General features: G+C 51.0%; 1 protein-coding gene across 1 annotated transcript in view; it reads right to left on the bottom strand.

Moving 5' to 3' along the window:
* MGAT4B (mannosyl (alpha-1,3-)-glycoprotein beta-1,4-N-acetylglucosaminyltransferase, isozyme B) overlaps positions 1-11356 on the bottom strand; it is a 26026-nt gene that overhangs the window by 1326 nt on the left and 13344 nt on the right. The window contains exons 6-14 of the mRNA XM_019473800.1: positions 10539-10585; positions 8312-8425; positions 7796-7871; positions 7299-7413; positions 6410-6540; positions 3337-3444; positions 1983-2176; positions 1508-1586; positions 929-1042 (exon numbers count right to left, since the gene is read on the bottom strand). Of these exons, the coding sequence (XP_019329345.1) occupies positions 929-1042; positions 1508-1586; positions 1983-2176; positions 3337-3444; positions 6410-6540; positions 7299-7413; positions 7796-7871; positions 8312-8425; positions 10539-10585 (978 nt within the window). The remainder of the gene's footprint in view (positions 1-928; positions 1043-1507; positions 1587-1982; positions 2177-3336; positions 3445-6409; positions 6541-7298; positions 7414-7795; positions 7872-8311; positions 8426-10538; positions 10586-11356) is intronic.

The following is an 11356-nucleotide window of genomic DNA, read 5'->3' as shown; positions in this document are numbered from 1 at the left end:
CCCCCCCCCCCCCCCCCCCCCCCCATCCAAGGGGACTACAAGCAGCCATGGCAGCCCCTTGCCCGCAGCTCCCCAACACAAGAGAGAGGGGCTGAAAACCAGCAGCGTGGACATCAATACAGTGCAAAATGCTACACTGAGGGGAACAAAAAAATCAGCTAAACAAAACAAAATGGGGAGTATTTGGCTACACCTCACTGCTGTGCGAAAGGGAGGCAGAGTGGCCTGACGGCAGCACTGTCCTGTAAGAGACAAATGTCGGTTCAGGATCCACACCATGGAGGCCAGTCTCATCCATAGTGCCAGCAAGGTCTCAGCCTGTTGCTATGTCCCATTTTTGGGTGTGATTTTTTTTTTTTGGAAAATGCAACTGGGAGAAACCAGACAGCATGCAGAGGAATGCTAAAATGGCAAAAAGCTACGTGTGCCAGGGAATTTTTCTTTTATTTGTCTATTTAAAAAAAAAAGAAGTCTTAGTAGGGACACCAGGGCTTTACCACACACCAGTGGGTCCCTGTAGGCTGCAATCACTCATTCTTGTCCAACGGCAGGACAAGCACTAAAACAAGCTCAGGTGGCAGGAGACAAAGTCCAAGCTGCAAGCAGTGCGAGTACCAAGACAGGCTGTGGAGGGAGAGTGCGAAATCGCCCACGGCAGAGGTTTTTAAGACCAGGTTAGGCAAATGGCTACTCTGAATAATTTGGTCCCAGCTCTGAGCAGAGACAGGCAGAAACATAGGACTGAAAACTACCTGAAGAGGACACTTAGTCTAAGAGGGGAGGGAGGGCAGTGGAGGAGAGGAGACAGTGACAATTAAATCCTGGCTCCTGGCAAGCAGAAATTACTCTTTGCCAAGCAAACAACACTAAGGGGTCTCGATTCACTTGAAGGTGAGGATATGGGCTGTGTTATCAAACCCAGCAGGCAGTTTACCACCTTGCACCCTGCTGTACCTATCTGGATGTAGCCATCCGGTGTCCTGCGGTATTTGACAGCTGCTCCCCTTCCCTCCTGCAAGGCTTCCTTATCCGACTGTAGGCTCTGTGGGAAGGAGAGGAGCTCTGCACAAGGCCAGTGGCAAGAGCCACCCAAAAGCCCCAAGCAACAGCAGCAACCCCGGAGCTGCCCTCGCCAGCAGCCCTTGGCCTGTCATCTCCCCCCGCCTGGCACCCCGAGCCTCATGCCCCAAAACAAGAGGACATCTGCTGCCCTCAAGCTGCTGCTTCCACTGCACCATCCTGGCTCCAACCCCTCCTCTGCAGCCGTCCCATCCATCTGAGCATCCCCTCTGCAGGCATGGATGGCTCCCATAGTGACTGCTCAGGGCAGCATCCCCGCTCCCGAGGTGGTACCACACCAGGTGTGACCCCCTGGCTCCCAGCCAGCATCTCTCAAAGGCACTTGAGTCCTGTAAAGATTTTCCTGACGGCTTTAAGCAGTTCCCTTCTCTCAAACCTCTTTTGCTTCCCACTCCACCCCCGTCTCAATTCTCAATAAAACACTTACGTCAAACGGCAAAACCTCCACAGTCGTATTGAAGAGTTTGTCTTCTGGGTGCTCGATGTTCCCGCTGCGGAAGAAGAACCTGTGACAAAGACCAAAGCCATGGAAACCCACACTGAGTGAGGGGGGACGTGATGGCTTTCACCCCGGCTGAACCATCAAACAGCTCAACCTAACAGGCATCTTCCCAAAAAGCCCACGGGCACATGGTTTAGAAGGAGACCTTCTGCGCCAGATTAGCTAAAGCGTGGATTGCTCACAAGCACAGGAAAGCAAAGGGCTCCGGCAAACATGGCCCCACCAAAAAAAAGGGTCAAGTTATCTTCCCCCTGGAACAGCACTGCTCCCTCCTCCTGGGCAGTCAAGCAGGAGACGGGTAAGAAATTCAACATGAGCCAGAAGAGCAAAAGGAAGTGTCTCCGCATGCTCCAGGCTGTCCCCACGTCCCTCTCTGCCAACCCGCCCCCAAAGCACTGGCCTTTCAATGCGCAGTGGTTTGAAGAATCTGAATCTGATGAAGTCTCCGGCAGTGGGAGTGAAGGCCCAGAAGAAGTCCTCCCGCAGGTAAGCCTTCTCCAAGGTGAAGTGCTGGTAGGTTTTCAGGCTGGTGCTCACCTCCGCAGGAGGGTTGACGTGCTCTTTCCGCAAGGCCTGCTTGCCAAAGTCCTTGTCCTTGGTGGGCATAAAGCAAAAAGGCAGAAAAGGGTCATGAGCTGCTCTCGCCCGTGAGGAACAGGGATCCCAGCAACAAGGCACCGCAAATTAAAAGCTCTCGATTTGCATAGTGCAGAAGGATGAGGGATGGAAGTGATCTGGGGAAGGCACCAGACAGGGCAATGTGTGGCTGGATGCCAGGAGGACACAACTTCAGGAGAGGCAGCACAGAGAAGCACCACTGCTCTGCACTCTGATCCAGCACCAAAGAGCCCTTCATTGTCCAAGCATCCCCAAACGCGTGTCCCTGCCCCAGGAGCTCTGGGCATAGTGCAGAAGGATGAGGGATGGAAGTGATCTGGGGAAGGCACCAGACAGGGCAATGTGTGGCTGGATGCCAGGAGGACACAACTTCAGGAGAGGCAGCACAGAGAAGCACCACTGCTCTGCACTCTGATCCAGCACCAAAGAGCCCTTCATTGTCCAAGCATCCCCAAACGCGTGTCCCTGCCCCAGGAGCTCTGCAAACAGCCCTTACACCTGAGGAGAAGGTGGCTGGGAGGCTGACAATAGCATAAAATGACTGGATTACACAGCCTGACAGGCACTGCGCTGTGATACAAACTGGATTACACCATCCATTTGCCTGGGTATTGGACAGACACAGGACTGAGCACAGCCCAGGGACACGTGTCTATGGGTCCTGCACATACAGCTGTGGGAAGCTTGATTTTGTTGATGTTTAAATACACACAATTTAAGCTCTTACACGGCAAGCTCTAGTTTGCCTATCAGCAAATCCCAGAAATAAGGAGCGGGGTGGGAAGGAAGTCAGACCAACCCAGGAGTCCTCTCTCCAGGGTTTTTCAGTAGATGCTTCAACATCACTTGCCCGGATCATGGTTTGGCACTCAAGATGGGTGGCCAGGACCAGTACCAAGGCTTAAAAGCTTGCAGCAACTCTTGGTACACATCACTGCCATGCTGAGAAGTAGGAGCTACATGAGCTCACTGTAATTCAGAATAAAACACAACCACTGCACATAAATCCAGCTGCCACCGTCCCACCAGTTGCTGTCACTGATGTCCCCACCCCAAAAGCAGCCAGTTCCCATGTGCCTGCAGGCCAGGCCGGACAGAAAGGCTGTCTGCGGCTTGGACAGGCAGCTGGTACACACCTTCAGCTTCTGTATCTTCCCAGCCAAGGAGGAGTGGGTTCCCACATGCTGGAAGAGCGAGGGCTTGAAGCGGATCCTCAGGTTTGCCTTCTGCCTGTCGCAGTGTTTCTGAAACAAGACAATCCCGCAGTGCCCCATGCTTAAACCCCCATGGTCCACTGTGCCCCGTGAGAGGAACGGACAAGGGCACGAGGAGTGATAAACATCCCTGCCCCTCCACCTCTATGTCTTTCTGTGTTATTTTGGCTTTAATTTGGCAAGAGGGCTTTTAACCACACTCTGGAGGAACCTGACCGTGACTCTTGGCTGGTCACCCACCAGGCTGTGCCCAGGTTTAAGCGTCAAATGTCTCCTTGCCAAGCATAGCTTAGCAAACGCTGAGCAAATCTCCTCTGCGTGCTGTCAAGTAGGGACAGCCAGATAATTTTGTTTCTTTTTTCCTTGGCTTATCAGGAAAGTCTTTCTCCTACAACTCAGAGTTCGGGATCACTGATGTCTGAAGGTACAGTAAGTCCTGGGATGATTCATAGCCTAAGCGAACGGGTAGCAATTGCGGGTTCTTTTCAGACGGGCAGAGTTTTCAGTTTGTTGGTAGATTTTTGTTAGGCAGATGTATGGCACGTGCCATTGTCTGAGTTGTTTGACTGTTTCACACCCATCCCACCATGTAAATAAACTTGGAGATGCAACTCTGATCCAGCCAGTGATTTTCCGTGGGGTGGAGGGAGAGAGACGATGGAGAAGGAATAAAAGACAAAGGGAAAAACACTGAGAGCGTGGAGACAAGAACTCACATTTTAAAAATAGTTCATTTCTCTCAGTTTCGGGGAGCAGGACAAAAATACAGGCTTAAAAACCAGAGGGAGAGGGCATTTGTTTTCCAAATTTTGCTTTTTCCAAGAAAAGCAACACACACGCACCCCTACCACCATCTGCTCTCACAACCTCCCACCCAAGAGCAACCCTGGCAGAAATCCCGCTGCTGGGCGCTGCGTCACCAGCTGCCTGGCACCAGGCAGGGAGCAGCGGGGAAAGCCAGCCACACCGAGTCCCCGCGATGGGCTGCCCACACGGGCCACCGCCACCGTGCCGGGAGCTGGGAAATTCCAGGCATGACCCCTGCGAGCTGCAGAAGAGATAATCCCCTAATCCAGCTCACGTTACATTAGAAAATTAAAACTAGCCATGCTAATGGGAGAGACCCTACTCAATGCCAGCAACCCCAGATGCAACCCCAGCAGGTCTGATCTTGCTCTGGATGGGGAGAGGAGGAGGAAGGGGAATGGAGGGAGCTACAGCATCTCCTGATTTGTCTTTCTCCCCTTTCCCCTTCTGCTAAAGAAGCATTTGCCGAAAGCAGCATTGTCTCAGTCGAGCCAGGAGGGGGAATGGCTCAGTTGGTGGTAAGAAGGTCATCCTTTCACACAGCTCTACCCCAGGTAAATCTAAAATTAGTTAAAAAAGAGCGAGCAGAATATATCCAGAGCAGGCAAAGCACTTACCAAAAGCTCAGGTCAAACAAACTTTCAATCAAAAAGACAAATCCTCCCCGCTACCAATTTGATTCTGCACAGTGGGATTCACAAGGGAAAGTCATGTTTGAAAGGGCACTGTGCAGAGTTAATCATGCAAACAGTGAGGAAAGGAGCCAGAAATCCACACGGAAAGTAGGTTAATTTTTAAAAAGGCAACACATTTAAGAGGTTTGCAGTTTCCCCTGGGAAAACCTTGGCTCCGCCAGGTAGGAGAAGATGAGCGAAGATGAGCTAAGGAGAAGATGATCCTGCACAGCAGGATCTGCATTTAATCAATGCTCAAGCTGAAGATTTTGAAGGGGGGGCACAGACAGCAGCTCCATCGTTCCCAGCTCCATCCCAGCATCCCGCCACCCCGGCTTTGCCCATGGCTGTGAGGACCCTGGGGGCTGCCGGACAGGCCCGGGGACTGTTCTGTCACACCTGAGCACATGGTTTGAACTGCCAGGAGGACATGATGGACATCATCTGAGACTGGCCCTGCTGCACGTGGGGGACTGGAGCTGATGTCACGGCCTCTGCCAGGGATCAGGCCAAATTAAACCACATCCTTGCCCCAATTCTGCAGAGCCCTGAGGATGCCCTGTCCCCCCTCAACACATAAATACAGTATTTATCCCCAGAGTGACCACTTGCTCTGGCATTTGCCACCACAAAGTAGTTGTGGCCATGAGGTCTGTCCTAAGTGACTGGCTTCAAGCTCTGCACGGGGACTCCGCTGCTCATTCTCTGCCGGGGGAGGAGGGCGAATGAGCGTATGAGTAAATACAATATGTTCAGAGAGGAGACAGGAGAGTATCTGGTGGTGAGCTCATCTTCCACTTGCTGTCACACACACTCCTCCTCTGCCCTTCCCACTCGCTTTAGCCCCTCGCTGCTGCTGCTGATGGGAGTTCAAACACAACCTCCGCAGGGCACGGGGGCTTCTGTGCTGCTGTCTGCAAGGCTTCATGCAGACATGGCTCCGCAAACGAGATGGCAGCATGAAAACGGAGCCCATTTCACCTCTCTGCGCCCTCCTAGAAATCCCAATAAGAGCTTTGCGTGCTCTGGCTTCATTTTGGCACACCACGCACGGCGGGCTTGCTCTTGGGTCATCTGGGGTGAGCTCTCTGGGCAGCCTGCGTGTGTGCTCCAGGCGGGTATGGCACACGAGCCCAGAGCCAAAGGGTTATTCTGGGGTTATAGTCAGCGAGCGGGGAATGGCTTCAGGGAGAGAAGCACACCGGCATGAAAAACAACACAGAAGAATGGGGAACGGCTACTTTCCTCGAGGACTGGAGGAAGAATACCCTGTTAGTGCTTAGATGCAGAAATAATGCCTTTTCTGGCAGCTGCAGACTACAAAAGCCTGAACTCCCAGGTCTTTGCTTACACAATCTGCAAGGACACCCTGCGGCACACTCCACAGGGACGGCACGATTCGGCGCAAAGTCAGCACCAGAGCTCACAGAAAAGATCCTCTGGAGACACAGAACGAGTGTACATTTGCCCACACACAACAGAAGGTTTCCCTTCAACAGAGGTTGTTTACATACTGCATCTTTTTCAGGGTTGCAGACTTTCACCCAAAGGATGTGATCCAGCAGCCAGTCAATGGGTTTGTCCTTATAGAACATCAGGATGAACTCCACGATCAAGCTCAGATCCAGAGACTTGAACATTTTTCCTACAGCACAGAAAGAGAGAAGAGAGAGCAGTTACGGTATGAAATGGTCAAGAATCAGAGCTGGGAAGAAAAAACTTTGGAGAGTGGGCTGTGGAGGTTGGATGTGTCCATCTCTCTACGTAAAGGAAATAGCGTGCAGCTCTGTTTTATGTACCAGTACTGCTGGCATTGCTAATACAGTTCCGGATTTAATATTCATCGCAGAATTAGAAAGCATTAGTGTCTCACAGGTCACAACAGTATCAAAAGGTCTAAAACTCTTCCATTCAGTAGGGAGAAATAAGGATGAAAAACATTCAGCCAGCTGCAGGACAGACCATTTCCTGCCCCGAAAACTATAAGTTTTAAGCCAGTCAAACCAGCATCCAAAATAACAGATCAAGCTGCTACTGCAACCATGTACTGCTGTTCCCAAAATAGTTCTGTGCTGATGTAAACTTCCTTTTGCACACTCTTAGGCAACTCCAGATCCCATCCAGCCTAAAAGCTACTGGTCACGTCTAAGCTGTTTGGCTGTCAGCTGGGCCACCGACCAGGTTTATTTTTATTAAAAGTGAGTATCAGCAGTACCAGCTGTGAGGATCCTTCTCCCCTGTGCAAACACAAGAGTCACTGCAAAAATAGGGAGGGACCAAGTCCAAGTATTTTACCATCTTGTGCAGACAACTTGTTGGACCAAGAGCATAACTGCTTGCAAGAACCAGCAGGCACTTGTGTCCGTGCCTGATGGGACTGGGGTAAGTGGGGGAGAACGTTACCAATAAACCCCAGCTGAGAAAACTCCAGGATCATCCACTCTTCAGAGGGCTGCTGCAAGGCAAAGTTCTTCATCGTGCTGAGATAGTTTGGTTTGGCCACAATATCATCCTCCAGCTGCAAGAGGAAAGGACACTCGGTGTCAATGACCCATCCAGGTCCCAGTAAGAGCCTCCCTGTGCAGGCCAATCACGCCATAGACCGGAGGAAAGCTTTGGCACAGACCTAGTTTAGTTTGGAAGATGCTCCAAGCAGATTTTTCTCACCCAATCTAACAGGTAAATGAAACAAGGATTCCTTCCCTCCCTAGGCGGGAGGTCTCCAAGTCTAAAGCATCTCAGAAACCTAGCTTTTGAACCTACCTATCTGGTTAAAACCTGCTCCCACTCTGCTGTATCACACAACTGGACATGCTCTTTGCCCTCTCCCAAGCTGGGTACGAGCCACAGTGAACTCACAGGTACACCCATCTCCCCTCCGCCCCCAGCACCAAACCCACCTGCACGTAATATATGCCTTTGGACTGGGCATACATCATTAAAAAGCAGTAGTCGAGGTTTTGCTTTGTCCTCCACCTGCAAGAGACAAACATGATGGGAGCGCTGATCTCTCCTGCGGTACCGGGCTGCTCGGGGGAGCCAGCCGAGGCTGGGTTTAAGCCAGGAAGGTGACACAGCTCTTGGAGGAGGGGATGGCATACGGCCTCCCCCTTTTGGTCTCAAACTGGTCAGCTAAGAGTTACTGGAAAACTCAGGGACTTCCAAAATGAACATCATCTGGGTTAAAATGACCCCTCACTTGGTGATGGAAACACTGCAGCACAAGGCAAGCCCTGCAAAGCTGGCACCAGTTCATATCCCCGTCCCCGCCCCCCCGTCCTTCCAGCTCTTGGATAAAGCAAGTTCAAGGGCCTCGCCTGGCCCTGTGGAAGAGCTTTTCCTGCTGGAGTCAGGGGGGGAGATGCTGCAGTTACTTAATTCAGGGCTTGCCTGGTTTTAAGCTCATTGATTCTTACCTGACTCTTTCCTTGGGGTCCCCAAAGGATTCCCGCAAGTGGGAGAAATCAGGATAGAAATGCGGAGACGGGGAAATTACCTCCAGGAGACCTGAGTGTATTTCCTTTGGGAATCTGAGGGAGAAAAGCAGCAGTAAACAAATACCTCCGTGTCTGACACACCGTTTCATAGACCAAATCGCTGGGTAAACACTGAACTGCAGAACCAAACAAAAAATACAGCCTCTAAGATAAAACTTCCCCAGCAGCTAGTGCACTTCCAGGCCCCACCAAAGGACATCAGGAGGGACTGCCCCGGAGTTTTAAAGCTGCTCTCTCCCTCCCATGGTCTCTAATAGCCCCACGTTCGTGTGCTCCCCCCCAGCATCCCTCCTCCCTCCCACACGCACACATGGGTCAGCTTTAAAGACCAGCTGCGAGCACCATGTACTCTCTACAGGATTAAACAGACCTGCAGACTGGTGCACCAAAGAAAGGACTTGCTGGCATTACCGGCATTTAGACATTTTCCAAATGCATCAGTAATTAAAAGCCATTTTGCAGAGATTATGTTACGCATTTCTGTTAAGTTACTTAAAACACTGCTGTCCTGTAGTTAGGACAGCCAGCAGGAATTCTACCTAGTTCCCTTACGCTGATAAAATCAGCGTCTATTTTCCCTATAATGCGGTTAAGAACCCTTTAAAGAGTCAAACTCAAACAGAAAAAAATGTCACCCATCTGAAAAATAGGTACCTACAACAGCCTTGCAAGCAAGACCCAGAGATTACTGTAACTGTGAGAGATAAGCGGGAAAACCAGTTATTTTTATACTGCCTTTTTGAGAACATTTGGTGCAAGGCTGATTTCCTTTGTTTGTGCAGAGCCCGAAGGACAGAAGATGGGGCAGAGGGAGACAAAGCAGCGAGATTGCCAAAAAGGTCTCACTTATTTTTCCCTTCCTTATTCCCTCCTTGGGACTGGCAAGATTTTCAGCTAACACTCAAATCTTCCCTTCCTCAGGCAGCAGTGAAACAGAAGCTCCTCATTGAGCTGACAAAACCTGTACCGAAGCAGCAACGGCTTTCTCCCTCCTGTGATATGAGCTCAGCCTGCCCTGGCCCCACACCACCTCAATTCAATTTGGAAGAAAAATAATTTCAGTGAATCAGGGAAAGGCAGGAGGCACTGGAGAGGGGGACAGCGAGAAATCAAATCATTAAGTCAATTAAAGTTTCAGCCCTTCTATGCAGAAGCACTCTCTGTAGCAGCGCCCAGTAATTTCATCAGGACCCATCGGACAATTAGTCCATTATCCCCTGATAAGTGCGTCCTCCTGCCAGCAGGCAGAAGGAGGGGAGCTCTGCCAGCTCCTGTACAGCAAGATGGAGGGCTCTGTTTCAGCTCTTCTGCAAGTGCCCGGGAACACAACCCTCCCCGCACACGTCCCAGCCCCTCTCCCATCATTGGCTCGGGGACGTGGGGTGCCGGGAGGATGTGCTGCCCTTTTGCGTCTCCTTATGGCGACTGCGATCCTTTGGAAACATGCAATCGCAGGAGCTGGACAGGAGTCACAGCCTCTTCTCTCACCACCTTTTTCTTTTGCCTCTGAGCTCTGATGCTGTTAACGCCCGGACTGGCTCACAGTTAATAATCCGTCACCGGCTCCTGCCTAAACAGCCACTGACGAAGCTGCAAAAGCCACTAAGACTCCAGGACATAAATAGCAGCTAGCGTGAGAGACAAATGTAACTAGCGCCTAGAACAAGGGAAAAACAAACAGGCTGGAGCAGGAAGAAAAATGGATCACGGATTTTAAAGCAAAATAAGGCAGGAGCATTTGGGTGTGCTTACCACGCTGCCCAGTTGCTCTGACTCCGCAGAGCAGGTAGAGGGCTGCACTAGACACAGAAACAATTGCCAGGATCACTGGAAACCTAAATTATCCATCTTCTCGCAACGCCACAGGACAGAAAGAGCAAAATGAAACGGCATGACTGCGTGTGTTAAATACCGCAAGCACAAAGCCGCCTAATGGAAGCTACGTATGGGATGCATTTTAGAACAAGCAGAAAGTGGAAGCGGCAATAGCAAAGATAGCCCAGAATTTAAGAACAGAAAAAAACCCTAACAACAAAAAAAATACAAAAGTGAAGCATAAAAGCATGTATTTTCTCCTTAATGAAGCCGTTCCCTGGCCTCGCTACAGGCACAGACCGTACCGCCGTACTCATTTGGAAGTGCTTACAAGTTTTTAATATTTTCTGCCACTCCGGCTGTGTACTGCGGATCTGTCTGAAAACAAAAGATAAGCAGCGTTAGATCCTTCAGCCTCAGCCTGTGCCCCCCATGGCTCAGAAATCACCTTCAACACACCCCGGGGGTACTGTCAGCACCTCTGTACCATCTTCATGTCTCCTTTTATCCAGTTTAACCGCTCTCCCCATGCTGATGGTCTCCTAGGAGCCCTCCTTTGTGGCCAGTGTTAACCAAAGGCACCACACACCAAAAGCCACCCCAAAGGACTGCACATCTTCCCCACATACTCTCCTGGCACTTCTGCCCTTGCCAGCGCCAAGCGTTTGCACAAAGTGTTAACTTCTGGACTATTTTTTTTTTCTCTGTACATGCTGGCTTTCATCCAAGCGAATACTCTCGGCAGAAAAGGATCTCCACCCCTTTTGTGAAAAAGAGGGGTCTATTTATAAGCATGCATTTTTCATTTCAGGTTTATTTCGATGCTTTTCTTCCTAAAACAACAGTTTCTTCCCACAATCAACCTGGCAACCCGTAACAGTTGGGAGGCAAAGGTCAGCAGCACCGCCCGCCGCTATCTGCAGGCGAGGTAAGTGCAAACACAGGGACAGGCACTGGACAGAAACCATCTTGCACAGTGACCAGGAAAACAAAATCCAAGAACAAAGGGCAGGAGACCCAGGAGCAAAAACTGTGCCTGTTTCCCGGTGGCGGTATTGTTTTGGGAGGTTGTACGGATCACGGGACCGGGCGGATCTGCAGACGCAGCATCACAGAAGACCGGCTGGGCTGGCGGGGCGCGTGGGGCGG

The sequence above is a fragment of the Aptenodytes forsteri genome, unplaced genomic scaffold (genome assembly GCF_000699145.1).
Source record: "Aptenodytes forsteri isolate BGI_AS27 unplaced genomic scaffold, ASM69914v1 Scaffold54, whole genome shotgun sequence".
Lineage (NCBI taxonomy): Eukaryota > Metazoa > Chordata > Aves > Sphenisciformes > Spheniscidae > Aptenodytes > Aptenodytes forsteri.
The sequence above is the reverse complement of the archived record's forward strand: the minus strand, read 5'-3'. Positions and strand labels throughout refer to the sequence as shown.